The sequence below is a fragment of the Vicugna pacos genome, chromosome 12, assembly GCF_048564905.1.
Source record: "Vicugna pacos chromosome 12, VicPac4, whole genome shotgun sequence".
NCBI lineage: Eukaryota > Metazoa > Chordata > Mammalia > Artiodactyla > Camelidae > Vicugna > Vicugna pacos.
The window spans coordinates 58,565,461-58,593,459 of NC_132998.1; the positions used below are offsets into that span (position 1 = coordinate 58,565,461).

General features: G+C 55.2%; 1 protein-coding gene across 3 annotated transcripts; it reads left to right on the top strand.

Moving 5' to 3' along the window:
• Positions 1-187: 187 nt before the first annotated feature.
• Positions 188-27,997, top strand: SYNGR1 (synaptogyrin 1). 3 transcript variants are annotated; one of them, XM_072973553.1, is made up of 4 exons: positions 188-405; positions 18,224-18,461; positions 19,823-19,968; positions 24,170-27,997. In XM_072973553.1, the coding sequence occupies exons 1-4, from the start codon at positions 307-309 to the stop codon at positions 24,389-24,391; spliced, it is 705 nt and encodes a 234-aa protein (XP_072829654.1). In that variant the 5' UTR covers positions 188-306; the 3' UTR covers positions 24,392-27,997. The 3 variants fall into 3 exon arrangements, with proteins under 3 accessions (XP_072829654.1, XP_072829655.1, XP_072829656.1); XM_072973554.1 differs by having other exon boundaries at positions 189-405; positions 24,236-27,997; XM_072973555.1 differs by lacking the exon at positions 24,170-27,997 and adding an exon at positions 21,149-21,453 and having other exon boundaries at positions 193-405.
• Positions 27,998-27,999: the final 2 nt, after the last annotated feature.

Consider the following 27,999-nt stretch of genomic DNA (forward strand, 5'->3'; position numbering starts at 1 on the left):
GCACACACACCCCCACCTTGCCTCCCCTTCCCCCCTCCCACCAACTTAGCAAAGATGTCACCAAGCTAGCGACAAGCGCGCCCTCCGCCCGGGTCGCAGCACCCGCGCCCCAGCAATCGCGTGCGCGCTCAGCCCTCCCCTGCTCCCTCCCGCCCGCGCCGCGCCCGCCCGGCGCGCACGACGCCCCCTCGCGGGAGCCCTCGGCGGCGTCAGTCGCGCGAGCCGGAGACGGGGGTGGGGGGGCCGCGCACGCGCACGGGCCGGCGGCGCGCGCCGAGCGGGGGGCACCGCGCGGGTGCAGCCACGATGGAAGGGGGTGCGTACGGAGCGGGCAAAGCCGGGGGCGCCTTCGACCCCTACACCCTGATCCGGCAGCCACACACCATCCTGCGCGTCGTGTCCTGGGTAAGGACAGCTGGGTGGCCTGGCCAGGCTGGGGGTGGGGTGGGGTGGGGGCGCGGACAAGGGTGACACGCCAGGACGGACCCCAACGCCACCGAGTGCGGGGCAGGGGCGCGGCCACCGGCGGGGAGCCGTCTGGCCCGGGAACTGGCGCCTGCCTCTCTTTCCTTCCTGGGTCCCGGGCGGGGGTCCCGGCGCTCGCCAGGGGCTCCCGCTACTGGGGGCTCCCGCTCCTGCGCCCCAAGCCCTGGCTTCCTGGCGTCCCTGTCTTGCGCTCCCCTCGTCGCGGTGACCTCCAGGCCGCGATCAGGCACCTCGCGGCTCGGGTTGCGCGTGGCCGCCTGGGCGGACCCGCGCCCGTGGGGACGGAATCCTGGTTTCAGGTGGCCTTTTTTGGGGGGGGTGGATCATCTTGCTGAGGTGCACGCGCGCTTGCTGTGGACGTTCGAGGAGGAAAGGGCAGGAAAGCAGGTTTTTGTGGCTTAGCCCGGACCTAGTGGAGCGATGCATCGGGAGCCGGATACCTGGCTTCTACCCGGGAGCTGCATCTCTGCAGCGTGACCTTGGGCTGGAAACCACTCGAGAAGTGTTCACAGGAAACCAGGAGTTAAATTGCGAGGTGGGCAGGGTCGCCTCCGCTCGCCTGCCTCAGTTTCCCGATTTGTAGAGAGGTGGGAGGAGCCTCCTTGAGACCTCCCTGGGGTCTGGTATTTCCAGAATCTGTGCCAACACCTGGATGCCTGGGGGGTGGGGCGGGGACAGCGGTGAGAGAAAGGTCTCCTGCCCACAGGGAAGAGCAGAGAGGCCCGTTCAGCCTGATGAGGGCAAAAATCCCCGAGTGCAGAGGGCTGAGTGGGGTCCCTGTTCAAACCTGGAGAGTCGGGGAGAGGAGGATGGCAGAGACAGTCAGCACACAGGGAGGGGTTCACATGGCCTGGGCAAGCACCTCAGGGGATGGAGGCCTGCTGCTGTCTGGGGAGGGATGCCTCAGGCCCCCTAGGGTTGCTGGCCATTGCACACACGCCCTCACTAGAGGGTCTTGCCTCTACAGGCCTGAGGCCCATTCCTGTGGGCCCAGATCAGAAGGACCTGGATTGGGGACACAGGGCAGGGACACTGTCAGCTACCCCAAGGGGCTACATCTAAAGCTAGCTGTGGCCATGGGGAGCTCAAGCTCCCTCGCTCCAGATTAAAATGTGATGTGTGGGAGAGCTTGAGTGTCTATCTCCGGCCTTCCAGACAGAAAGGGAGCTACCTTTCCTTCGTCTAAAAACGTTAAAACTTCCTTCTGGTGCTAAAGGAAGTGTGGCCACGTTTAAACCCCTTTTCTTCTCAAGTGTCCACCAGCTGGGGAGCTCTTTGAGCGCAGGGAAGTCCTGTTCTTTAGTCTTTGGGTCCCCAGTGCTGGCACAGGGCCTGACACCTTGGGTACATCTGGCAGGGTTTATGGTGCTGAGTTCATTCCTCTGTGTCATCTCCAGCTCCCCGAGAGACCCTGGCAGATCCTTGGTGAAGGTAGAGCTCTGGGGAATACCTGCCTGATCAGATGGGCGGGCTCTGTGCACTATTTCCCTTTACTGGCCCCTGGGCCACTGCCCTGGGAGGGTGAAGTCACTGGCTTTGTGAGGGGGTGTGGGCGTTTTGTCTGCTTGGGTCACTTCTACCTTTGATGGCTTCATTTAGCAAAGCTTTAGAGTCGGCTAGGCCCAGAGGGAAGGCAGCATGACTCAGACACAGCCCTCAGTGCTCAGGGAGCCCACAGTCCTGCTGGGGAGTGAGCCAGGTACCCTGGGGCAGAGGCCGTGAGAGCCAGGAAAGGAATCAGAGAAGCTTCATGGAGAAGGTGATGTCAAATTGGGCCTGGAAGGAAGAAGAGGGTTTACATATGTGCGCATCAAGGTGCAGGGAGAACATTCCAGGCAGAGGGGAGTAAAGGTAACTGAGCATCACTGTATGTAGGGCTGCTCTCACCATTACCCAGCTGGTACCCCCAATAGCCTGTGTCACACCTGTGTCATACCTGTGTCATACCTGTGTCACACCTGAGGAAACTGAGGCTCAGAGAGACCCAAGGTTACTCAGCATGTAAGAGGCAGATGGAGGACTTGAACCAAACTATTCTTGTTTCCAAGGCACAGTGCTTACTCTGGGTGAGGAAGAGTTCAGAATCCTGGGATTTCAGGACTGGAAGGGGTGAAGGTCATCTGGGCCAACCCCTATCCAGTGCCCAAACCCCTCCCAAAGGCCCCCAGAGTGTCCTAGTCCTGCTCACTACCTTTGTGTGAGCAAAGGCATCTGATACAGGCTGATCGACACTTAAAAAATACATAGGTTTTTTTCTGATCATAGAAGTGAATACCTGCCAATTATAGCAAAACAGATATCATCTGTGATGGTAGCACAATATGTATGTTTAATATCTCTGAGCTGTACACTTAAAAATGGTTAAGATGGTAAATTCTGTGTTATGTGTATCTTACTGCAAAAAAAAAAAAAAAAGAAAAAAGAAAAAAAGCATGTGTGACCCCACCGCTTAGGGAGGGCTGCTGCCTCCTTCCAGGCTTTCTCAAAGGCAGGTGGTGCGCTGAGACAGTTTAACGCATCGGGGGCATGCAGTGGACGCACGTAGCCACCTGCCCTTCGCCCTTGCACTCCTTCACTCACCACAGGGTCTGGCAGGCATGAAGCTTCACCTTCGAGCTAATGGAGCCTGGGCATCTGGGACCGATTTGCCCTCGTTTGCTAGAACTTTCCTGGCTTTAGCACTGAAAGTCCCATATCGTGGGAGCCCCTCTGTCCCAGACAGTCAAGATGGTTGGTCACTCCATTGAGGACTCCCTCTGTGCTCCCCAGATCCCATCTGCAGCCCTGGAGGGGCCCTAGCAATGTGTGCATATGGGCTTATGATTTTGTAAAATTTGTAAAAAAAAAAAAAAGATCTTTTTCTGTTACTAGTTTATTTGAAAGTGGGCCCCCAAACCATATAAGCTTTAGGGTGTCACCAAGCCTGGACCCTCCCTAGAACCTGAACCCCCAGGCCTGGCAGGACCCCCTTATCTCTTGACTGAGGCTTTCTCAGCTCCTCTCTGCCCTTATGCGCCCTGGGCCCTGCACCCCACCCCAACACACACACATACACCTGGGAGCGTGATTACTCACAGTAGGAATTGAGGAATTGAACCTGTGGGTTCAGGTAGGGAGGGAGCTGGTGAGCCCTCTGGCAGACCGCAACTTGGACCCTTCCTGCCCTGGGTGAGGAGGGGATGGCTGAGCTGGGACAGTGTCCAGGGCAAGCTCAGAGCTACCTCCTCTGACCTGGGTTGGCAGGGAGGTGGTCTGTGCTGGCTGGGGGCCAGGAGACTTGCCACACCACTCCTGGCTCCCCCAGGCACCAGCTGTGGCCACCCCTGTGCCTCCGGTCTCCCACTAGAACAAGGAGGCTGGGCTGGGTCAGAGGTGCCCTCTTGCTCTGTGACTGCAGCCTGTTAGTGACCCTTTTCTTTGTCTGGAGCCAGGTGGGAAAATGGAGTTCTGGCAGGGAGCTAGCTGACTTCCTGTAAAGGACCACCTTCTATTGGGAATTTATATCCTTACTTTTAGAGTTTTGAAATTATTTATTGGGAAAGAATATTGGAGCTGATAGATGAGAGGGTTTTTTTTTCTCTAATTAATCCTCTGTTTTGGACAAATAAAACAATAAAACATTTGAAATTTTGCTGTTTTCAGGGTTGATCTCTTAAGGGCTTTGGCTGTAACACTAAGGATTCTGTAAGTAGGGTAGGTGTCATCGCCCCCATGACAGAAGTAAGGTGCATGCTGGAAGTGACTTGTCTACTGGCTCGAAACAGAGACTGGGCTCTGGACTGTCAGAGCTGCAGTTTCAACTCTGTCCGTGTCCACATTCAGTGTTCTCCCCGTAGCTTCCCGGTCTGAGTTGAAGTGGCACCAAGGGGCAGCTTGAAGGGGCAGTTTTACACCCTCATTTTTATCAGAGCCCCTCAGTCACCCCAAGCAAACACTGAGTATGAAAGCTGAGTTTGCTAAGGCAGCAGCTTCAAGATGAGACCCCTTGGGTTGGCTCCCAACCAGATTGCCACACCCTAGCTGTCCAGCATAGAAATTCTGGAGCCCGCAGGAGCTGTGGATAAAAGGGGTCCAGAGTGAAGACAGCCTCTGGCCAACTGCGCTGTGCATTCATTCCTTCCACAAACATCAAGTCCGTGCCAGCCTATGTGTCCCACCGGAGATACTCTCAGTCCGGTGAGAACAGAATTGAGTCCATAAGCACCATCCAGGATGCTACAGGAAGGAAATGCAGTGGCTACCTCTCTCAGGGGATGTGGAGGGCTTCCAGAGGGAGGTGACTCCTAAGCTGGTTCTGATAAAGAAGTGTTGGGGAGCACTTCAGGTGGGAGAAACAGCATGTGTAAATAAATATCTGGGGCCATGAGGTCTGAGTGGGTCTTAGAAATGATGGTGAGCTCTTGGGGGCCCGGGTTTGTGAATGAGAATGACAAGTCAAGAGGCTGAAGGGGCAAGCAGGTGAGCAGCCCAGGGTAGGCCTTGGATGACAGTTTCACAAGCTGGCTTCATCTGAGGGCAATGGGGAGCCTCAGAAAGGGCTTTTAAGCAGAGAAGAGGCGTGTTTCAGAAGCTCTCTTTGGCTACTGTGTGGAGGTGTGGCTTGGAGAAGGCCCTGGGGGCAGAGGGCCCAGCAGGAAACATGTGGTCTCATCCAGCCTGACCTCTCCCATCACTGAGCAAGGCCCTGTCACTCAGGGATCTGGGTCCATGGAGGTAAATCCAGTGTTCCTTTGGCATTCATCATCTTGGAATCTTCCTCGCCTCTTCGCCTGCCTGTGGCTGACTGTTGGGTTGGCTGGTCCATCTCTCTCAGGTCTAGAATGGGGTCAGTGCAGAGAGGTCTTCAGTAGTTGTTGGCTGATAGGTTTCTGCACGTGTCTTGGGCATTTCTTCAGGTTCTGGGGCAGTGTGGGAACTTGAGGAACCTTGGGTTTGGCATCAAGAGCAGGGCCACCAGAGAGGGACCTTGGAAAATCCTAGCCTCTCCAAGCCTCATCTGTAACAGGAGACTGGAGTGCTAGGTTTGGAGCAGACTTGGTTTGTGAAACTAGACATTTAAAGGGCTTGCCATCCAATCCTCTCTTGCAGGTGTGTGACATCCCTGTCCAGTAGGTTTTGTTACCCCCAACTTCAGGTGAGATGTTGAGGCCCAGAGAGGTTAACTGGAGTTGCTGGCATTGCAGCCCGCACCTGACTTCCAGGACGCAGCCTCTGCTTCCTGCTTCAGGGAGTTCCCAGCCACATGGGGAGTCCCACGTGGCCACTTGTGTAAGGCTGTTAGGCAGGCCTGAACCTGGGAAGAAAGAACAAAGGCTGGGGGAGGGAGGGTGGAGAGGAGGAAAAACCAGGAGGAGGAGGGAGGAAAGGAAGAGAGCAGATGGCAGGGCTGGCAAGGGAGCCGCATTTGGCACCTACACCGGAAGAACCAGCTGTCCAGTGGGAGGAGAGGCAGAGCATGGGGAAGTGCCTGGGGCCCAGAGGCCTGAGGCCACATTCTGCACCCCCTCTGTCCCTAACTGGTGGCGTGACTTGAGAAGATGTCAGTGCTTTCTGGGCCTCAGTTTCCCCATCTGTCAAATAGGAAAAGACATCAGATTGGGCTGGTGGTTCCTAGCCTTTCCACCCTCAAAGAACCCTACTCTTGCTCCTAGATAATTGTAGGTTGGGAACTTTGGGACTAGTCAGTGTTTCAAGAAGTGAAGTCAAGAACCAACCCCCAATGCTTTATGCGGGCCTGCAGCCGGGCGGCCCTGGGCCCTGGGTCCATTACTATATGAGCAGAACAGTGTCACCTGGAGCTGGCAGGGCGGCTGGTGCCCCTGTGTTTCTGGGGGAGCCTTCCGGTCCAAGAGGGAATTTCGCTCAGCTCCCTTCTTCTGGGGAAGATGGTATGGGAGGAGGGGAACTGCGGGGAAGGGGCAGCCCTTTGGCTGGGACAGCCCCAGACTGTCAGGCTCAGACCATTTAGAAAGCAATCATTCAGGAACCCCAATAAGCTAGGGCTCCTCAAATAACTCAGGGTCCAGGGGTCAAGAGGACATGGTCTGTTCCCCAAATCTTCAGCCTCCTCTGAACATCCCTGACGCCTTCTGTAAATTGCACTGTAACCTGGCCTCCCCCCAGGACTGCCCTTCCCCAGCAGCCTTATTAGTGACGCCTTTCTTTGCCTCATACCTTCCCTCTGCCAGGTCTGGAGATGGGCAGGGTCCATCTGGCTCCTGAAGCGGCTTCCAGACCATTCTCCGTGAGCTTTGAATCTCAGGCCAGCACTGGACCTGCCACTTCCCTCATTGTGGGCCAGCCCCAGGTCACTTCCCCTGTTCCTGGAAGATGCCTAGACTTGGCACCTGCCCTCTCCAGCATCACCCTGTCTGTGTTCCTGGTCACTGTAGTTCCTGCTTCCATGATCCTTCTCATACTCTGGCCTCTCCCTTCTTTGGCCTCCTTCCTCCTACAGTCTTGTCCTCCCCACCTGAGCCACTCTCGGCGGGTGTAGCCTGGCCCTGGCCGTTGTTCCCAGGAGCTGTGTGAACTCAGGTGTCCGCCTCTCCCCCTCTCCCTGTCTTTCCAGCTCTCTCACTCGCCTACCCCGATTCCAGTGGTCCTTGGCTTGGGGCCTCTGAGCCATTGACCCTCAAGCTATGCACCAGCCGTCACCCCATCCTCCCCGTCCCCTTCTCCAGCTTGGGCTCCCTGGTGGCCTCAGCTACCTGCTCCCAGCTCTAGCCCTCCTGTGTCGCTGCACTCACCTGGTGAAGCTCGGCTTGCATCCACCCTTGGCCTCCTCACACCTGCCCGTCTCCTAGGCTCTCGCCTGATCTGGTGGCCCAGGCCAGCCTTGCAGGGTCCACTAGATCCCAGCCACCTGTTTATGGACTCTGATTCCCTCCCTCCCTCCACTCTCTTCTCCTTCCTCCACTCTGGTTCTTTCCCATCAGCTTACAAATGTGTGTTATTTCCATCCCCTGGCCCATTCCTCTGGTCCTTCAGATTTGTCTGTTGTCACCGTCTCTGGTGTCTCTCCTCCAGTTTTCTCTCACATGCACCCCGCTCAGGCTCTCTCCCTCACTTCTCCATCTTGTCAAGATCACCCGTGACCTTCACGTTGCCAGATCCTGTGGCCCATTGTTACTAATGGCTCTCCCAGCCGCCTCTGGCGCAGTGAGGGGTTTATACATCCTCCCTTTGGTTCCGACAGCCTCAGGGCACGGACGTCCTGTTGTCTTCTCTTTAGCGTGCCTGGTTTTCACGAGAACTCCCAGTCTAGTGGAGGGACATGTGGTGGAGAAACCTCTTACATACGGAGCACAAGACCCAGAGTGAGGAAACACTCACTTGGGCTCGAGACAGTAGAGTTGAGATGAGAGGGATGGGGCCAGCCAGGTGGAGAGGGGGGACATTCTGGGCAGGAAGAATGGCACGGATAAAGGCCAAGGCCAAGAGGCGCAGCAGAGCGGTGAGGAGAGGCTGCTGCCCCTGTAGGCTGTAAGCTCTGGGGGGCAGGGACCACATCTGTTAGGTCACTGTCATAACCCCAGTGCTAGACGGCGCCTGGCATCTCGTAAGGGCTCCACATGTGTGTGAATGAGGCTGGGAACTGCACTGCTCTGCCCTCCCCCTTCCACCTACCATCTAGTCTTCAAGGTCCAACTCAAATATCACCTCCCCCTTGAAACCTTCCAGGATTCCCCCCAAGCTTGCTTTCTCCTCCCCGCTTTCCTTGTGCTCTTCATGAAGGCTCGTAAGAACTCTAGAAGTGGGGAGCTCTCCCCCTCTGTGTCTCCTCCAGAAGGTGAGGCAGAGCCTGGGACCGGATTATCTCTCCGAAGACCAGGAATTTCCTCAGAGGGATAGAAAGAGTGGACAATGGCAGGCATGTAGGGGCTGGCAGGGCAGAGGCTGGCATTGGGGTGAGGTTGGTTAACCTTGCCATTCTTACCAGCTGAGGGACCTCACAGAGCTTCAGTTTCCCCATCTGTGAAATGGGGACAGCAGTGCCTTCCTCCAGGGCTCACTGGTACATAAATGAGGTCCTTTGGGGAAGGGCTCAGCCAGTACTTGGTTGGTGTTCACAACCCTTTTCCAGAGTGGTATTGCCTTTCCCCCCTCTCCCCCACCTCCTTCCACCTCAGAAAGATCAGAGGTGGCAGGACCTGGGATATGGAAGGTTGTGGGGTGGGGCATCTGGATACTTCTGTCCAGAGCATGAGCCCTGGGCAGGTCAAGCAGCTGGTCTCTGGATCTGTTTCCCCCTTTCTGTCGAGGCTTCCACCCCCTTGCGGCTACTCAGCCACGGAGGGAGAAGATGAGGAAGCCTTCAGATCAGCGGGCCAAGGCTCAGTACCTCGGGGACAGGCTGGCCCGGCAGAGCCCACTCCCCACCCCCACCGCCGAGAACACCCGGGGACAGCTTGCAGGAAGATTACAGCCTAATCCCCAGCAGGTCACTTCCAAGGCAGCAGAGCGTGGCGCCTGGGCCAGGGAGGAGAGAAGGGTCCTGGAGCCCCACCTGCCCCACCCTAGCCCTGCGGCTCTGCACGAGGCTCTGGAGGAAGCTGAGTGCCCACCGGATGCCCGTCACGCGCCCCTGCGCTGACTTTGGCCGTCTTCCTCACATGACCTGCGAGAGGCAGGGCCCCGTTCCTGTGAAGGGGGGCCCTTGCAGCCTGACTCATCCCTTAAACACACAGCAGCCCCTTTCTTTGTCTACCCTTTCCCGGAGCCCAAGAGGCAGACTGGGGAAGTCACGAGGACACCAGCAGGAAGGCAGGTTCAACTCGCGGTAAAGGAAAGGACTTTGCAGCCCCTTTTTAGGAAGTGGGCTCCCTGTGATCTTAGGTATGCAAGCAGAGACCCAAGCCAAGGATGCTGAGGAGAGAATATGCTTTCTCCCAACTCCTGTGCTGCCTGTGCCTCTGCCCAGCTATCAGGCTTGCTGTTCACTCTCCTTGAAACCTTTCCTGACCCTCCTTCTGGGTCTCTAGGGGAGACATGCACCCAAGAACTGAAATAGTAAATAAGGAAAAAGTATATAATGATATTATCAAGAAAATTAATTGAGATAGTGGAGAATATTGTACATCTGGGATTCAGGTGGAGGGCTTCTCTGAGGAGGTGGCTTGCATTGAGATTTGGATGTTGAGAAGGAACCAACAGGAACCAGCCTGCAAGTTCTGGGGAACTCTAGGCATCCCAGGCAGAGGGAACAGCCAGTGCAAAGGTCCTGAGGCAGGAATGAGCTTGAGAGGGAATGACAGGAGAGTGGCAGGAAAGGCATCTGAGAGGAAGGCAGGAACCTTGCAGGTTCCAGTGGGGAGGGGGATTTCACGATGGGGTTGTGAGTGGGTGGGATGGAGCAGGAGTTTGAAATGATCTGACAGGTTTAAAGAGACCTTTCCAGCTGCTGTAAAGTAGACAGTGCAGGAGTGGGAGTGGGCACACAGCTTGGGAAACTGCTGTCCTTGCCTAAGAGGTGATGGTGGCCTGGACCAGCATCGAGGGTATGGAATAAATTGAGAATTGTTTGGGGGAGGGTGAAGAAATAGGCCCAACTGCCAGGTTGGATGGGGTTCAAGGATGAGCCCATTCTGGAGTCTGAGCAGCTGAGTGGGAGCCAGTGTGCAGATGGATGAGGGACTGGAGGTCACTAGGGGCTGGGAGAGGCCAGAGGTGAGACCAGCGGCCCATGTAGGGGGACCTCATACGGCTTAGGGGCTGGACTTTACTCTCAGCCCCAGCAGGGACTGCTGAGAGTTGAGGGTGGTGGGCACCTCCTGGCGGCATCTGGAGCTGCCTTGGAGGAGGCAGAGAGGAGACTGTCCGGGGTCAGGCAACAACATTGCAGCCTGGAAGTGGGCAGCAACGGAGACCATGAAGTGGAGAGCCAGAGAGCAGGTCATCTGGCTGCCTGCAGTGTGAGGCGGGGGCCAGGAGTTCCTCCCAGCCACTGGGCTTGGGAACAGATGTCCCTGTACAGAGTGAGAGGTGCCATTCGTTGCCGACAGGACTGGAGGGCATGGGCTCCCGACTTCATCTCTCTACAGCTTACCTGGGGGAAGACTCAGCACGTGCCTAAGGATGTTTAAATCCAGGCCTCTGGGAAGTTCCTGTAAATAGCAGTGACCTCTCCACCGCCCACCTCTGCGCTGGGCCTGGAGCCCGGGTCAGCCTGATGCCCTGCAGTGGCCCAGGCACAGCCTGGCCAGCTCTGTATGCGGATGAGGAGTAAAGTGAGCCAGGCCCTTCCTGTGCTATGGGGTGGTGACATGGCTTGGGACACCAGGGGTTGCTCCTGGGTCTCATGCGGATCCTGAGCTGGGGATCTAGAATTCTCTTCTTCATGGGGAGGCAGCTGAAGGTGGAGGTTTGGCTCACATCCTGGCATGGGGTGGAGAGGGGTGGACCTGGGCAGGAGGCCCCATACTTACCTGCTGCGGGTCGGCCTGCTATGGGCCTCAGTGAGCCTCAATTTTCTTCTCTGTGAAATGGGCTGAATAAACCTGCTTATGGGGGTGTTTTTCGGTTTCTTTTTTCCTTAGAGGTTTTGATGAGGATTAAATGAGGTGGGTTTTGTCAGGCACTCCCAAATGATGCAGGGCCCCTGTGGAGGCTGTGGGCTACGGACTCAGGGTCTCAGGGGACAGACAGTCCCGTAAATGAGTCTCAAGCAGGAGTGTGTGCAGGGTCAGGGTCAGGGAGAGTGACTGGGAAGGAGGGTGGCCCAGAAGGCGACTGGAATCTCTGCCTTCTAGCTGGGTTTTGAAGGATGAGAAGGAGTTCGTTCCTATTTGAAAGATGGAAAAGGTGGCAAAGAGCATTCTGGGGTGTAGGAACAGCAGGGGCAAAATGATCAAACAGCCTGTGGCCTTGTCATTACCTGCTCTCTGGGAGTAGGGGAGGGAGAGGTGAGAGACCAGGGAGGGTCTGGCAGTTCTGGGGTCTCCGTCAGTTTCCCCGCATCTCTGAATGCAGTCGCCCAAGATTCTGAGATTCCTTCTGATTTGTTTTTCTGGTTTGACATAGCTCTGCTCCAAGTGCCACCTGGAACCCGTTTTTCAAAAGACTCAGCATTGGATTATAAAGATGGTGAAAAAAAATAGTCTTGGCCCATTTACCTTGGTCCTTTTTTTTTCTTTAATGTGAGGGGAAGAGGTGATTTTTCCTGTGCCTGCCAGTGACCAGCTGCCCTTCTAGGTCCTCCCGCAAGGCCACCCTGCATCCTCTCCTGTTTCCGGGCTGCTGGTCCTGCCTCCGCAGACCTGCCTCCTGTCCCTGCAGCAGATCTCCCATGCCTCTGCTGCTGTGGCCAGCGTAGGGTTTCATTCCGGTTTAATTTCCGGTTCTCCGGCAGCTGCTCCTGTGCCCCTTGCTGTCCCTGCAGACCTGGCCTTGGCAAGCCTCTCCGGAGGCCGCCCAGCCCAGAGCACTGGCCTTGGATTCAGAGAGACTCGGGTTTGAGCCTCCATTCACCCCTAACCAGCTGCGTGACCTGGGCAGGTCCCCGGACGGATGCGGGTAAAATGAGAATAAGGACACAGACTCGTGGAGCTAAGAGCATGTATTTCAGCCACATCGTGGGTCTCGAGGGAGTCCCGCTTCCTCCTGCCTCAGACTGTGGAGCAGAAACCTGAGGCCTGGGCCCGCTCTTGGGGGCCCCCTCCCACTCAAGGTGCGGAGATGGCAGCTAAATGGAGGTGTTAACTCAGGGCTTAGGGGACCGGGAGGGAGTGTGCGGAGTCTGGTGGTGTGTCCTTGGCTTCTTCCCTTCCCGGGCCTCAGTTTCTCCATCTGTAAACTAGCATCCTGATCCAAGGGAGGCTCCCCCACCTGGCCCAGCCCGGCGGCCTGCAAGGGACCTGGCATGGGCACCTCTGCTTCCTGACCCGTTCTCACTCTCCCTCCCCGTCCCTGCAGCAGGCCATGGCTTTACCTCCAAAATAACATTCAGCACCTGCCAATTTGCACCATCCCGCTGCCCGCGCCAGCCTAGCCCCTCGTCCCTCACCTGGATGCTGTGTAGCCCCTGCTGGTCTTCCTGCTTTCACCTTTGCCCCGCAGCCTTGTCAAGCCTAAGTCAGATCAAGTCACTCACCTGCTCTTAAACTTGAAGTGACTCCCAAACTCAGCCTTCCCTTCAAGTCCCTAGGGCCAGTCCTTGCCTACCTCAGTGACCTCACCTTGCTCACTCTGCTCCAGCCACACTGGCCTCAGCTGTCTCCCCATCAAGCTTATTCATGCCCCAGGGCCTTTGCACTTGTGGTTCCTCCTCCGTGGCCCGCCTCTCCCAGGTAGTTGTATGGCTCTGCCTCACTGCAGTCGGGCTTCTGCTCAGAGGTCACTCCCTCAGAGCCTCCCGTTCACCCAGCCTGTCTCCTCCTGCCCTGCTTTGTGTTTCCTCAGGGCACTTGTCAGGGCTTACATGCACGTTTCTCAGCCGTTTGTCTCCCTGGTGAGAACAGGGACCTTGCCGCCTCAGCCTCTCACACAGGGCCCGGCACATCCTAAGTGCTCAGAAATACTGTCGAATGAATGAACAACTGATGACAGGCCCCAGTTCTCTGCCTCTAAGACGAGGCCTCCCAGGCCCCGGATGCAGGGGGCCCTGTGGGTGCAGAGCTGTCAGCAACCTGGATGGCACATGCCGAGCAGCAGGGCCACCTGGCAGCTCTTCCGCCCCTGCAGACGTTAACAGAAAAGTTAGTTATAGCCCAGGACCTGTGGTGCGGTAGAAACAGTCTTCCAGAAAGAAAACAGTGGCAAGGACTAGGGTATGAGGTGGCTGGTGGGAAATGGAGGGAGTGGGGGCCCAGGAGAGGTGGGCGTGGCAGCTACTTAGAGGGCCTTCTCCGCCAGCCCTGGAAGCTTGGACTGTATCCAGAAGGCGGTGGGGATCCACTTAGGTGACCTTCATGCTTCAGGGTGGGGACTGTGATCCACAGAGCCAGATCTCGTCACCCCTGTGACATCTCACTGCATTTAATCTAGTGTCCCCATGGCCCACCAGGCCTTGTCCCCGTCCTGTCCCCTCATCTTCCCCTTCTTATCCCACGTGCCTCTCTAGCCCCAGCTCCCTGGTCACTGCTCCATCCTAGCTCCTTCCCTCACCTTCAGCCTTTGCCCCTTCTGTTCCTCCGCCTGAAACAAGCTTCCCTGATCTTTGTAGGGCTGGCTCCTTGGCTCAGCTCAAAAATCACTCCTTGGGGCTCCCTTCCCTGACCATTGCTGCCTCCCCCCCAGCATTTGCCACCGAGGGTCACTGTCTTAATGACGTATCCACTTGTTTAGTGTCAGTCTGGCATTTTTTGGATGCTTACTGCACATCATATACTGTTCCTTACACGCGTGACCTCATTCATGCCTCACGAAACATCAGTGATTTAGCTGCAGTTGTTGCCCCGCTTTACAGACAAGGAAACTGAGGCTCAGAGAGGTCAAGTCACTTGCCCAAGATCACGCCACTAGACAAGTGGCCAAGCTAGGATTCAGCAGGCCCAGGTTATCTGACCCAGACTCTTGCCCCCTCATTCCTGTCCATCCAGATGGTCAGCTCCCGGACAGCAGGGTCTCCATGAACCTGTTTACCCCTTGATGCCCCCTCCCAGCACAGTGCCAGGTGCCAAGAAGCCTTTGACCTGTGCTGATGACCAAGGCCCGTGTCTGCGGGGCCTGTGGGGTGGAGAGGAGTGTGAGGATTTCGGGGGCTGAAGAACAGGCAGCAGCTGGAAGCCTCCTCCTTCCACTCTGCCTGTGGGCCCCACCAGGCCCTTCGGAGGGTGTTTTGATCCTGCTCCTTCCCCTGTTGGGGACACATTCCCTCCAGCACTTTCCTCTTGGTGTCTCTGAAGACTCCCTGCTTCTCTCTCCCAAGAGGGCCTTCTTAATGGTTCCTCCTCTGCTGTCCCCAAAGCCCAGACTTCCGCCGCCTGCTGCCCTGCCCACTTCCCTGCAGCCAGCTTTTGGAAGGGGTCCACCCTTGTTCCCACCTCCAGCAGCAGTGCAGCTGCAGTGTCCCTTCCAGCCCCCAGGGAGCGAGTCTGGTAGGAAGTGCTATTCCAGAGGGCCTTCCTGGTGCTCTGCGTTCTTTTCTAGGGCCCCTGGAGAAGGGAGTTAACTCTTACTAAGCCCTGACTGTACCCTGCTCTGCTCCAGGATGCTTGCATGTAAATTCTCCCATCAGCCCTGGAGGGAAGGTTAATTTTTACAGAGGACCAGTCTAAGGCTCAGAGCGGTTAAGTCATTTGCCAGAGGCCACACAGCATGAGCAGCAGGCCTAGGATTTGAATCCAGCAGGTCTGTGTGACTCTTCAGTGTATGAAGTCTCTCTAATCAAGAGACTTTTTACTATATATAAAGTAGATAAGCAACAGGGACCTAGTGTATAGCACAGGGAACTATATTCAATATCTTGTAATAACCTATAATGGAAAACAATCTGAAAAAGAATATATATATATATATATACACACATATATATATGTAAAAGTGAATCACTTCGTTGTACACCTGAAACTAACAATGTAAATCAATTATACTTCAATTAAGAAATAAAATTTAAAAAAAGGAGGCTTTTCCATTTTGCTGGATCAGTGACATCTGGTGACATCAGTGCTGGGATTCCCAACCTGGCAGTTTTCTGGTAGGAGCCTTGGACTTGTTTTGGTGTACAGGTCTCAGGGGCTGTGTGAGTGGTAGTTCCTGGAGTTGTGCAGTGCACGGCCCAGGCAGCCGGCTATCAGAGCCAGCCTTCATCTCCCGGTGGCACCTGCCTTGTTGGCTGGACTGTGTCAGTAGCCCAGGGTCCCTGGGTTCAAGTTCAGCCTGTACTACTGACAACAATGTCACCTTCTCTTTCTGAGCCTCAGTTTTCCTACTCTGTTAATGGGGGGCAGAACAAATGGCCTTTGCTGCTTTGTGGGGTAACTGTGAAGATTCCGAGCCTGTGACCGTGTAGAATCGTGAGCCAGGAGGCCTGTGTGGGTCTGCAGGTGGCAGTGATGTGGACATTCCAAAGCAGGACTGGCGATGTGTGGCTCACAGACCACAATTGCCTTCTTTGGTGCCTGTGGCTGAACCAGGACACAGAATCCCAAACCTTTCTTTTTCTTTTTCTTTTTTTTTAATTGCAGAAAAATTCACATTACCCACAATAGGCTATTTTTAAGTATACAGTTCAGTGGCATTTAGTGCATTCACAGTATTATGCAACTGCCACCTGTTTAGTTTCAGAGCATGTTCATCGCCCCATCAGTACACCCCATACCCATTGAGTAATCACTCCCCAGTCTCCCCTTCCCCAGCCCCTGGTAACCTCTAGTCTTCTGTCTCTATTTTGCCTGTTACAGGTATAATACACAAAAGAAACTATAATAGTAACCATTGTGTCTGGCCTCTTTCAATTCTTTCTTCACCTATTTTAATGTTCATCCAGCTGCAGCAGGTATCAGAACTCTGTTCCTGTTTATGGCTGAATAATATTCCATTGTATGGATATGTCACAACTTACTTCTCCATCGGCTAACAGACACTTCGGTCAGAATCCTTCTTAACACACAGTGTCACGAACCAGTGGTCTCCAAACTTTTGATCATGCACTCCTTCAGGAGAAATTTTTGAATCAACCCTCCCATTAAATGTTGATTTGAAACCCATGCACTTATGGTCAATTAATCTACAACCAAGGAGGCAAGAATATACAATGGAGAAAAAAGAGTCTCTTCAATAAGTGGTGCTGGGAAAGCTGGACAGCTACATATAACAGAATGAAACCAAACATTCTGTAATAGTGTATAGAAAAATAAACCCCAAATGGATTAAAGACCTAAATGTAAGACCAGAAACCATAAAACTCCTAGAGGAAAACATAGGCAGGACACTTTGACTTAAATTGTAGCAATAATTTTTTTGAATCTGTCTCCTAAAGCAAAGGAACTAAAAGCAAAACTAAGCAAATGAGACCTAATTAAACCTAAAAGCTTTGCACAGCGAAAGAAACCATCAACAAAATGAAAAGACAATCTTCTGGGATTTGGGAAAAAATATTTGCAAATGCTATGACCGATAAGGGGTTAATATCCAACATATGTAAACAGCTCACACACCTCAGCATCAAAAAATAAACAATCTGATTAAAAAATGGGCGGAAGAACTGAATAGACATTTTCTGAAGAGTAGACGCAGATGGCCAACAGGCACATGAAAAGGTGCTCAACATCGCAGATCAGGGAAATGCAAATCAATACCACAGCGAGATACCACCTCACACCTGTCAGAATGGCCGTCATCAAAAAGAACACAAAGAACAAATGTTGACGAGGATGTGGAGAAAAGGAAACCCTTGTACACTGTTGGCGGGAATGTAAATTATTGCAGCCACTGTGGAAAACAGTATGGAGCCTTCTCAAAAAACTAAAAATAGAACTACCATCTGACCCAGCAGTAGTCTAGCAATGTACAGTGGACTCAGCTGTAAAAAAGAATGACTTTTTGCCATTTGCAGCAACATGTAAGGGTGGGGGTTTAAGAGGTACAAGCTATTATGTATAAAATAAAGCTACAGGGATATATGGTACAACAAGAGGAATATAGCCAATATGTTATAACGGTAAATGGAGTATAACCTTTAAAAATTGTAAAGCACTATGTTATACATCTGTAACATATAATATTATACATCCCCTATACTTCAATTTAAAGATGTAGATTTGTTTTATATAGATTATTACTACACTGATATGTCCAGTACATTCTAAAGCCCATGGAAAGGGTGGACATCTTAAAAAGATAAGATTTTTAAAATGATGCTTCTCGTATTTTTTCCCACACCTGCCCTGGAGTCACTGCTCATCTTGGGTCTTAGCTAAGGACAAAACTGTGTCTAGCGCACACTGAAATTATAGCTTCTTATTGTGGAAAAATTAGAAAGCAAAGTGAAGTGGAAAACGGACAGTAAAAATCCCTTGCAGCCTGCACCTCAGGCTCCTGCAGGCCACACCCGGGGGTCCGTCTTCTTGTTTGTGTGTGTGTCTGTTGGGTCTGGGCCTTCTCATCCTCAGTTTCAGGGGAGGCGAGAGGCAGGAGGAAAAAGCGTGAACTTGAGAGTCAAGTCCCTGGGTTTGAAGCCAGCCCTGCCACTTGGTTGTGTATTGTTGTGGCCGGTGTATTTTTTCACTCATCACTCTTTCCAGTTGTCAGGGCCTGGGCAACAGGGAAGGATGGGACCAAGGACAGGGCTTGAGATCCCAGAGCAGCCTGTGGCTCCGCACAGGGGAGGGGATCATAAGATGGGGCTGGACACGTGCCAGCATCTGGAGAAATCAGCCTGGGGCGTGGGGGCTTGGCAGGTTCCCAGAGGGCGGGAAACCGCTTGTTCTGGGAGGCCAGGTCCTTTCCGAGAGGAACCTTGGTGTCAGGGCCCAGGAAGACCTCTCAGACCTTCAGCAGACTAGAAGGGGATTGGGGCCACACCTGCAGTGGGAGGGTCCTCAGTGCCTGCAGCTGAAGAAGGAAGTAATTAACCCGCCTGTGCTGTGTGACCCCAAGTGAGTTCCCCTCCCTCTCTGGGCCTCCCCTCTGAAATGCCTGCTTAACTCTGGCCATGTGGCTTTTTGGGGTGAAGGGGCTTACAGAGGGGCAGGCAGCAGGCCAAGGGGCTTGGTAGCCTCCCCCTCCCCCCGGGCTGGTATGGGATGGGGCCTGCCCAGGTCTCATTCCTGCCCCCGCCCCCCCACCTCCCCGGCAGGTGTTCTCCATCGTGGTGTTCGGCTCCATCGTGAACGAGGGCTACCTCAACAGCTCCTCAGAGAGCGAGGAATTCTGCATCTACAACCGCAACTCCAACGCCTGCGGCTACGGGGTGACCGTGGGCGTGCTCGCCTTCCTCACCTGCCTGCTCTACCTGGCCCTGGACGTGTACTTCCCGCAGATCAGCAGTGTGAAGGACCGCAAGAAGGCCGTCCTGTCCGACATTGGCGTGTCGGGTGAGCCCCAGCCCCGGCAGGGTCCCCCAGCACAACAGAGTCCGCAGGGGGGCAGTCCCAACCATGGTCCCGCTTATCCTCACGTGCACCTGTGAGGCACCTGCCACCCTTCTCCCCATTTTCCAGATGAGGAAACTGGGGTGCAGGCGGATGAAGGGACAGACTTGGGGTGACAAGCCTGGCAGCAAGGAAGGGTGAGACCAGGCTGGGCCCAAGACCCCAGAACAGCCCACAGCTCAGCGAGAAGGGGAGCAGAGTGGCCTCTTCTGGCCCCTCCCTGGTGGAGCCCTATGAGGGCTAAACAGGTTGATGGCCCTGGCGCACAGTAGATGCCCTGGGAGAGTCAGAACTTGGAGCTGGGAGCTACCTTGAACTGCTGCCCTTGCCCTTCAGAAACGGGCTTTGGCAGTGGTACCCTGACCTCTGTCCCTCTGCGTTCTGAGAAACTGATGGGAGGATCTCCGGTTTGGTGTCACTGGCCTAGGGCTGTGGTCTCAGGTCTCTGGCTGGGACCTCGCCCAACCTCCACGCCCAGGATTCTCAGGATGAGCCCAGTTACCTGCAGGCATTGAGGCCTGGGGTCCCTTAGACCTGAAGGAATGAGAGTGACATGAATGATTCTCAAACTGTTCCATGGAGCCCCAGGGTTCCTTAGCATTGCCTCTGGAAGGGACTGGGTTCTAGGCACCACCCTGTGGTCACACACACATTTTTGTCCTGAGCAGCTCCGGGCTTCTCTGGGTAGACCCCGGCCACCCAGAGAATATCTTGTCACCACAAGGCTCCCACTACTAAACTCCCCGGACCTCGGCTTTCAAAGGGCCCCTTACCAATCTCGGGGCTTTGTGAGGCTGTAAACACATTAGAGGTCGAGACTCAGACCCAGAGTTGAGCCACCACCCTGGCCCCAGTGTCCCCTCATACTCCCCTGCCCAGTTCTCTGGGAGGCTGCCGTCGGGTGGGGGGCCAGGCGGACATTTCTCCCAGGGAGCTGCGGGCCTCGGGTGGACCATGGGTCCGTCAGGGATTTAGCTGGGAAACCTGTGTTTGACTGAGGTTAGAGAAACACCGGCCTGGGCTGACTGACTGTTCTCTGTCTCTCCCTGCCTCCCTCCCTCTCACCGCCCGGGCCCTCCTGGATCTGCTCCTGGCCTGGCTGGCTCCTTTCTGTGCTCTCTCTCCCGCTCTGCGTGTGACCCGCCTCTGTTCTCGCCTGCACCCTCCCTGTGCTCCCCACTCTGCCCCGCCTTTGGGGGTGGGGGAGCGTGGGAGACGCTGTCTTGAACCTCCCTCTGTTCCTTGGTTTTCCTGTTTCCTCCCCACTCTCGTGGCCTGTTCTGCCTGACCCTGCGGACACCCAGCCTTCTGGGCCTTCCTCTGGTTCGTGGGCTTCTGCTACCTGGCCAACCAGTGGCAGGTCTCCAAGCCCAAGGACAACCCGCTGAACGAAGGGACGGACGCTGCCCGGGCCGCCATTGCCTTCTCCTTTTTCTCCATCTTCACGTGGGTGAGTACCTACCCACCCTGTTCTGCTTCCCTCCTCGATGCTCACAGCAGGGCTGCTCCTGCCAGCGAGGATAGTCCCGTGGTGTTGGCAGACCCTGGTCGTGGTGCAGAGCACCCTGCCTGTGGTAACAGACCCCCCTCCCAACCACTCCAGTAGTCAGGTGGTAGGTATTTACTGCCCCCTCTTACAGATGAGAAAGCTGAGGCCTAGGCTTTGAGGCTCAAGGCTGGAAAGAAGCCTCACCCGAGAGTCAGGATGGGTCACATCTTGGGGCTGCCTCTAATTTTCTGGGCCTCTATCTTCCCATCTGTAAAACGGGGAGGTTGGACTTGGGGTGGGGGGGTGTCATAAACACAGGTGCCCAGGGAGCAGGCAGGGTGTGAGAAGGTGTGAGTGGAGTAGGTGGCGTGTGCCCGCCATCCTAAAAGGGCATCCTCTGCTCGGCCCCTGTTCTGAAGCAGGAATGAGGACCCACAGAGCCCAAGTCTTCCTGTTTTCCCAGAAAAGCCAGAATTCTGAATTTCTATGTGAAATCTCATCTCTGTGTTAGTGATTTATTCACGTTTAAAAATATACATTGTTTGGGTCAAAAAAAATTTGTCTCTGAGCCCCACTGGCCAGAGGTCACTCTTGCGGGCCTGGACCCGGTGGTCTTGAACCCCCATCAGTGTAGCAGCAAGGCTGGCCCCTCTTTCCCTCTGGTTTCAGGTCCTCTCAGTTTATTTCTTCTCATCTCCCTCCTGAAGATATCTGGGGTCACATATGCTCTGTGCCTCCATCCCAAGGGTTATCCCTTCCCCTCCCGCAGCCCCCTCCCTTCCAGGCCTTCCAGCTGTCCTGGCCCAGCCTTCGGCAAGGAGGAGGCCCTGGAGCTGTATGCAGGCAGCCAGCCCTGGCCCCTCCTGTGAAGCTGTGCTGCAGCCAGGCTTCCTTGCCCCAACCACTCCCAGCCTGTCCTGGGGAGACTTCTTTCTCTTTTTGTGGATCCCTGGATATCCATTTTCTCTTGGGGGTAGGGCTAACAGAGAAGGGGTGGGCGATTGGACACCAGGACTCCCAGGGGCGAGTCTGGAAGCCCGACTGACAGGTGCTCACCAGCCCACGGAAGCCAGCTTCCTGCTGGCCCCTCTGCCTTTCCCTGTTCTTCCCCACTGGCCTCACCCCTGCTCTCTCCTGGCAGAGCCTGACTGCAGCCTTGGCCGTGCGGAGATTCAAGGACCTTACCTTCCAGGAGGAATACAGCACGCTGTTTCCCACCTCGGCACAGCCATAGGCCGGCCTGGCTTCCAGAGGCAGGGAGCCCTAATCATGCCCGGTGGCAAGGCTGGGGGGCGTCCTACCGCCTGGACTGGCCGGGATGCCAGGGTGTGCAGGGCAGTGGAAGACTGGCTTGAGAAGCCGGTTAAGACTCACCACATACTCACTCATTGCCTCTTTTGTTTCTTCTTCATGTGTCCGTTCACTCAGTAAACATTTATTGAGCAACTGTTTTGTGCCTAGTGATGAATCAGATGTGGTCCCTGGCCTCAGGAGCCCACAGGCTGGAGAGGGGAAGGCAAAATGAAATCACCCCCAGATGGACTGCTGCAGGCTGTTGGAGGGTTAGAGGTGGCTCCACACATGGGCTGCCAGGGTGCTGAGCTGTGGGCACAGTGTGGGAGCCTGTCCCATGGCTGTGACATGAAGGCCGATTTTACAGTCCCTGTGGAGGCTGGCTGCCAAAGGGGGCCTGGCCAAGGACATCAGGGGGCTCCTGATCTGGCTCTGTTCCCATGTGCTGTGTGACCCTGGGCAGACCCCTGCACCTCTCTGAGCCTCAGTCTACTTCCCTCAGCTGAGGAGTGATAATAGACCAACTTCTCAAGGCTGTTGTGCAGGTGAAACAAAGGTTGGCACAGGGCTTGGCACAGAGATGCTCAATAAATGTAGGCTCTTTTGTTCATTCGTTCATTCATTCTCTCCAAGGAGTCAGGGATACCTCCATAATCTCTACTTTGCGAGTGATTCCCGTGTGGTGAGTCCCTGTTCTTCCAAAGGACTTTGGCCTCCAATTCTACACAGGTTGCCTTTTGGGGCCCTCAGCTGCCTGGGCAGGAATCCACCTATCCCTCCACTCTCTGCAGGAGTTGAGGAGGTGATGGAGCACAGACTGATCCCCAGAGCAAAGTACTGCACGGTGGAGATGCTGCAGAGAGTACACCTGCTCTAAAGAAGCAGGGCCAGGTGGACCGCCAGGTCCCTGGGCTCTGAGCAGAGCTCCCAGCCTCCCCTCTGCACCTCAGTCCAGCAGGGACCTACCCCCTTGCATAGCTCCTGTCTGTGGCTCCTTGAACACGATGGCCAAGGAAAGCCTTGACGAAATAGGGACAGAGGAGTGACCACAGAGATAGCACTGGGTGCTGGTAGCCACAGGCCCCTCCCTGGAAGGGTCCAAGGTCATCTGCTCCAGGCCTTTGCCTCCATGCAGGACACCGGCCTGAATAGCGAAGCCAGGGAGCTGCGGGAGGACCAGGTCTGCAGAAATTCCTCTCAGGGACTCATTCATTCATTCCCTGTGTGCTCTTGTGGACTAGCTGATGGCTCAAGGGTGCTGAAGATGTGGCCCCCACCCCAGGGGGGCTTTCCACCTCCTGCTTCTCCAGGCTCCTGCATCTGAGCCCCTCGCAGCCAGGACCTCATCCTAACATAGTGGAAAATACAAGAGGACCACTCCTGATTTTCTCAGCCCGTCTCTTTGAGGCCTGACCTGCCTTTCCTAGACCCCTGGCACTTTGTTTTAAACAGCCACTTTCCAGGGAGGGCTTCCCCTCTGACCTTTTCCAGTGACATAAATTAAAAGCTAATGCATAGTCACTGGGCTTCTGGAACTTTCTGGAATAGAATGCCAAGCACACTTCACCCCCTGCCTCTCATCTGCTGGCCCTTTTGGCTTCCTGGTTGACTTAGATACTGATCAAAAGGAAGGAAGTGGGAAGGGCCCTGGTCTGGGAAGGGGCAGAGCCCTGTGTCCCAGATCTGGGTTCTGGTACTAACCCTGCCATGAAGCCTCCCTTTTCTAGGCCTCAGTCTTCCCAGGCCCCAAATGGGAGTATGTAGAACATTAGCCGTTTTCCATCATAAGCAGATAACCTGGGTTGGGAAGATCTCTGGAGAAGGCTCTCAAGTGAACCTATAAACAGTTTCTTTTAATGACAAATTTAATTTCTTTCCTAGTTTGGTGTGGTCAGTGTCATTGTCCTTAATAACAATGTAATTGCTTTTACTGAAAAAGAATTTTCTACCTATGCATGTGTGCTGTAGACAAGTCCTTCTCAGCTGGGTCCTATGAAAGAAGGGCTTCAGTGGTCAGATAGGGTTGGCAAGTGTTGCTTGCCATAGATTCTCCCAGCATACATTAAACAGTCAAGGCTCTGACAAATCCTATGGTCCTGAAACTTGTTTCTTTCTCTTTAACTCAGTTTCCCAATCTTGTTTGACCAAGTATTCAGTTAGAATTAGGTTCAGCAGCAAATGCAAAAATTACAAATAACAGTGGTTTAAACAAAGTCCAAGTCTGGGAAGACAGCCCAGGGCTGGCATAGGGGCTCCAGAAGTCTTTAGTGGCCCAGACCTCTTCCATCCCTACAATTGGCTCATGGACCTCATGGTCCATGATTGCAACTAGAGCACCAGCTATCACATCTGCATTCGCGGCATCAGGTCAAAGGGTGGGACAAAGAACTTGAGGGAGACCCTTTGGCCAGAACTTAGTCATATGGCTATGCCTAGGTGCAAGAGAGACAGAATAGCTTTTAGGAGATACCAACAGTTCTCTGTCCCACCAGGAAGCTTTTTTTCCCTTTCTGCATAACACCCTGAAAACACAGTTTGAGAAGGATGCTGTGGCCTTCGGGCCATTTTAACATCCACAGTGGAAACTCTAGAATTTCTGGTGGCTCAGAGTGACCTCTGGGATTAGGGGACATGGAGCAGGTGATTTCTGAAGTTATTTCTGGCTAGACAATGTAGTTCTGGGCTGGCTGCCAGGACAGCCTTCATTCCCCCAAGTCAAGCTTGGTTTTATCCTGGGTGCTTTGAGGATATTTAACCCTCTACTGCATGTGTCCTGTGAACTAACCTCCACTAACCCAGTGCTCTTGTCTGTCTCTCCCCTAACCATCCCCTCCCGCCTGTCCTTGTCCTCGCCAACCCCCATCCCCAGGCGGGCCAGGCTGTGCTGGCCTTCCAGCGATACCAGATTGGCGCCGACTCGGCCCTCTTCTCCCAGGACTACATGGACCCCAGCCAGGACTCCAGCATGCCTTACGCCCCCTACGTGGAGCCCAGCGCCGGGCCAGACCCCACCGGCATGGGCGGCACCTACCAGCAGCCGGCCAACACCTTCGACACTGAGCCCCAAGGCTACCAGTCGCAGGGCTACTGAGCCGCAGTGACCGGCTGCCCCTGCCCTACCCCAGCTGCCCCCTGCCCTCTCCCTCCACACCCGACCCTCTGCTCCCTCCCAGGCTGCCCTGCTTAGTGCCTCCAGGTGGTTTCACTGAGGTCCAGGGCAGCTCGGGTGGGATGGGGCAGTAGGTGTTGGGGCGATATCCCAGTAAGTTGTGTCCAGCAGGCCCCTGGGGGGTTTGCATTCATTCTTTGTGTCTTCGAGCAATCATTGAGCACCTACTGTGTGTCAGGCCTGTTCTGGGCAGAGTGGCGAAAGACAAATGGTTCCCGGAAAGGGGGAAGAGATGTAGAGGGGGCCCTGCGGGTACCAGAGGGAAAGGTCGGCCGGGAATGTTTGGCTATGGTGTGTGACTGGGGGCTGTCACCCACTAGGATTGACACAGTCCCCCTGCTTGGAGTGTTTGGGCCGTCTCCATGTTATGGTTGAGGAAACTGAAGCGTGGAGAAGTCAAGAAGCCCAGTGTCACTCAGGCAGCCAGTGATGGAGGTGCAACCAAGGCCAGGCTGCCCGACTTCAGAGCACCTGCTGTCCCCTGTCCTCCCTGCCTCCCCCTATCCCTGAGCCAGGGGCTCCACTGCTCAGTGCTACTGTCACTCTAGGAGGCCTTGGGGACCTCAGCCCGTGAGACACCCTGATTCTGCTGCAAGCCAGGGGCCTATTCTGCCCTGACTGTTCCCCCTAGCGGGACAGCTCTGCCTCCAGGCCCCTCTCCCCACATCTCATGACCCCTCTCCGGCCTCCTCCCAGGGCAGGAGAGCCGAGAGGGCTCGCCTCACTCCCTCGGTCCCCTGTCCTGCTCTGTGCTGTGCTTATCCCATCGGGATCTCCAGCACCCCTTCATGGTCTCCTGAAGGACTGACTGCTGTCCCTGCCTCTAGAAGGGGCTTGCTAAATCCCTGCCTGGGGCTGGATGGACAAGGAGGCCCAGAACGGGGAGCGACCGGCCCAAGGTCACAGTGAGTGAGTGGCAGAGCTGGGCTTGCTACCTGGGCTTCTTGGCCCCAGGCACCCAGCAGGTGCCCCATTCCCTGCCCTTGTGACCTCCCAGGAAACAGAGCTGATCTGGGACACTGTGTCATCTTCCCCTCATCCGGGCTCAGCCAGGGATAGTCAAGGACATGGAGGGTCCCTCTTCTGGCCTTCCAGACGGCCTGCCAAGGGTCTGGTCTCTCTGTGGGAGGACAGGGGCTCTAGACCCAGCAAGGCCAGCCTGCAAGCTGCTGCCATGGGACAAAGTGTCCCCAGGGTGAATGGTGAGAGCCCTTGGTACATATGAAAGGCTCAGGGAGGCCACAGGCTGAAGGGGAGAAGGGCAGGTGTCCCCAAGGGCACAGGGAGGGTTGTAGAGGGCAGGGAGGGACTCTGGCACAACCTGCGCTCTTCACTGAGTCTTAAGGGATGAGGAGGCCTTGAAGAGGGGAGAGAGGTGTGGGAGACCTGGGGCCCAGCATCCACCAGCCAGTCCTCAGGGAGCAGGGCAACGGGGTTGTGGACGTTCCCACCACCAGCCCCCACAAGAACCCGAAGAGGCAGGTAATACTCACTCACCTGCCTTTTGGTTCAGCAGTTATGAGACATCTGTGCCAGGGATAGTGTGAGGGTAGGGTCCCTGCCCCAAGGAGCAGATGTCAGATATGAGCATTAAACCAATATCTGTACCCAGGGTCCATTACAGGGTGAAGTGCTATTCGAGTGCATGACGGGCTGAGGGCCCTGAGGAGCGGCCCTGCGGATGGGCAGGAGTTAGCCTGGAAACCAGGGCAGGAGGGGGGATTTCCCAGGCAGAGAAGTAGCATCATTGTCCCCACTTAACAGAAGGGGAGAAAGGCTCAGAGCCTGTGAGTGAGTTAGTGAAGCATGGATTGGGTCTGGTCACGTCCTCCCAAGGGACAGCAGTGACAGGAGAGGACCCCAGACAGCCGAGTGACAGCTGCTTGTTGCTGACTTTGGTTTTCCATGTCTGGGGAAGGGGCTGTATCTATGGTTCTCTCCCTTGGGTGGCCCAAGTAGGGACAGGATGGGATCATAGTATCTGCCAGGCTGAGCAGTGGAACCTGTACCAGCCCAGAGGTTTGTGAAGCAGATGAAGGTATGGGTGGGCATGGGTTTTTCTGGCAGAGAGAAGTTCTGTGCCAACGCAGGATGCTGTGAAAAGCCCACTCCCTCGCCCACTCCCCACCAAAAGCCTCCCTTGCTGATGGGCAGTGGAGACCTAAGGATGCTGCCCATCTGTTCTCCCTGGGTGCTGACCAGCTGCTGATGATGCTGGGCTAGAGGGCAGGGTACCATTTAAGCTTCACCCAACCCCTGGGTGTTTATTACAGTCTCTCCCTGCCACCCCAGAATGGGAAGTTTACAAGACCCCTGCCAGGAGTAGGGGGTGCTGAATCATCTCAGCATCCTCCACTCGTCCTGGGTGCAGCCCAGACAGGATTGGTCCTACTGTCAAGCTGTGCGGTAGGGAAGGCGAGAAACAGTGGATGAGAGATTTGGAGGGCAGGATATGATTGTGACCCGGGGCTCCTGACTCCCCTGCGGGGTGGCTGGTGGGGAAGCCTTGCCCCTGTTGGCTGAGGATAACCTCCTGGGGGCCTCAAGCTTAGAGCCTGTGCTCACAGGCCAGCGGTATCCCTTTTTCCCTTCCTGCTGCCCTCTTCTGCCTCCCCTTTGCTTCCAAGCCCTTCCTTGGAGAAGGGCACCCTTGCAGCCTGACCTTGCTGAGTTTGGGCTCCCTCCTTCCATCAAGCGCAAGAAAGGACCAAGGAAAACTGGGTTCCACATAAGTTTAGAGCTGCAAGGATGCTTAGATGTGGAGAGTTGGGCCAGGAAGACAGTGACTTGTCCAATGTCAAGCACAGAGCTAGAGTTTCGGGATCCAGGTCTTCTGCCTCAGAGTTGACACTGATCCTGCACAGTCACAGGCCATCTGCCTCGGTGCGGCTTCTGGTCCACCTAGGGGTGTAATAGTTGAGGGACTAATTCCCAGAGTACCGGCTTCTGTTCCCCACTCCAAACTTCCCTGGTGATTCTTGACCTTCAAAGACTCTTGGGGGTCCCAGGCTTCCCCCATGTAACCAAGAGCCCCCATATTACCCTTCAGGGGCCCCCAACCTTGGCCCAAGACCCCTTTGATTCTCTTAAGGAGCACAAAGGGGGAACACCTCTCCTAAGAGTTTGTGGGAGGATGGACTTGTCCATCCATCTCCCAGCGCTGCCCCTTGATGTGATACTCCCCATCCCCTGGTGCCCACAGCCCTTGTCTGGGTGCCCCGGCCCTTCCCGCAGCATTACTGCCTGTGTATAGTATAAATATATATATATTTTCTATATATAAGATGTATAATATAAGGCTCCACAAATATATCTGTGTGTGTGTGTGTGTGTGTGTGCAGTGAATGGCGGTCCCCATCCTGGGCCCCAACTCTAGACTCCCCCACCACCTGGTTAAGTCTCAAGAGTGAATCCAGTGGCCCCTTGGCACCCTCCTTTATGACATCCATCCATTTGTGGTGAACCAAGTGAAGGTGGTGACTTCTGGTGACATAGTAATAAAGTGAAGACTCAAAACCCACCAGCGGATT

What these genes read in the sequence shown, in the direction of transcription:
- SYNGR1 (XM_072973553.1), top strand. Translation starts at nt 307, where the DNA reads ATGGAAGGGGGTGCGTACGGAGCGGGCAAAGCCGGGGGCGCCTTCGAC. An exon ending in GTCCGACATTGGCGTGTCGG is followed by an intron (nt 18,462 to 19,822) that starts GTGAGCCCCAGC and finishes GCGGACACCCAG; the next exon opens with CCTTCTGGGCCTTCCTCTGG. An exon ending in TTTTCTCCATCTTCACGTGG is followed by an intron (nt 19,969 to 24,169) that starts GTGAGTACCTAC and finishes CCCCATCCCCAG; the next exon opens with GCGGGCCAGGCTGTGCTGGC.